This window comes from Limulus polyphemus, unplaced genomic scaffold (genome assembly GCF_000517525.1).
Source record: "Limulus polyphemus unplaced genomic scaffold, Limulus_polyphemus-2.1.2 Scaffold15047, whole genome shotgun sequence".
NCBI lineage: Eukaryota > Metazoa > Arthropoda > Merostomata > Xiphosura > Limulidae > Limulus > Limulus polyphemus.
In genome coordinates this window covers 2,355-3,490 of record NW_013680657.1, presented here as the reverse complement: position 1 = coordinate 3,490, position 1,136 = coordinate 2,355, and the positions used below count along the sequence as shown (strand labels likewise).

Here is a 1,136-nt window from a genome sequence, read left to right as displayed (position 1 = left end):
TAATATAGTGTGTATCATCTACTAAGTTAACAAACAGTAAGATGTGTTACAGTTCTTGAACTGAACTGTCTTTAATAGTTTTAATATAGGTTGTTCAGGATTTTATATCCCTCTCCATTATATTAAGTATTACAACCTACACATCCAAATAATATTTTCCGAGTAAACGTTTAGGAATTTCATCCAATTAGTCGTATCATATACAAAACAATATTTTTTCAATTCTTCAGAAGGTGGTATCCAGAAGATTACAAAATTGGGCCAAAGAAGAAACCAACACACAGGTAAGATGGTGAACTTTTCAATAAAGAAAAACTACTGTAGTTAATATTTAAAGAGGAGCCTATTTTTTAATTCTTGTAATTTTCTAAAACTAATTTGGAGAAAGATCTGCCTTTATTTTTTATTAAACAAAATGACTTTTGTTCTCTGTCTAAAATATTGGAGTTCGAACTAACTTAGATAAAAAGTGTAAATTTCAAACACTTATTATGCACGTTAAAATGAACTACGTGTTTTGGTAGTTTCATAGTAAACTTTAAAAGTGGTCCCGATTTCCAAGTGTAAAGTAAAATGACCTTGCTGTTGACTTATTTTTATTACAGAGCGCTGGAAGACATTAAGGAAAGTATCAATGAACTGAAGTATTACAGGAAAGCCATCTTTAAGTAAATAATTTTCATACACTTTATTCCTATATAGATTTTCATGTATAGCAAATGAAATTTCTTTTCCCAATTTTTAAAACTCCAATTTTATACAAATAGTAGACATGTTATATTTAGAAATAAACCGTACACTTATGTTCAACTACCAAAGGTGTCCTATTTATTGTTTCAACCACACTTAAACACCAATTAATGTAAACCTACTACTAGAACATTTAACGACTTCCTTCAACAACATGAAGTGGAAACTCATCTAGCAATAGTAAACTGATTTCTGGATAAGACTAAAAAAATTATTTTACTGTCACTAAAGTAAACTTCCATTCAAAATGTTTACTATTTTATGAATGTATATGCCAATAAGTTTGGTATAACATTTTAATATTATCCATTAGTTGATTTCTTAAGTTAAATATTAAAACAAAATACCTAAATATCAATTTTTGTGTGTCACATGGTACGTAGAGT

The 1,136-nt window shown here is 28.1% G+C and overlaps 1 protein-coding gene across 1 annotated transcript in view; it reads left to right on the top strand.

Moving 5' to 3' along the window:
* LOC106477418 (oligoribonuclease, mitochondrial-like) overlaps positions 1 to 813 on the top strand; it is a 1,953-nt gene extending 1,140 nt beyond the window's left edge. Inside the window, exons 2-3 of the mRNA XM_013937988.2 lie at positions 231 to 284; positions 606 to 813. Coding sequence (XP_013793442.2) covers positions 231 to 284; positions 606 to 672 — 121 coding nt within the window. The 3' untranslated portion in view covers positions 673 to 813. The remainder of the gene's footprint in view (positions 1 to 230; positions 285 to 605) is intronic.
* The last annotated feature ends 323 nt before the right edge of the window (positions 814 to 1,136 follow it).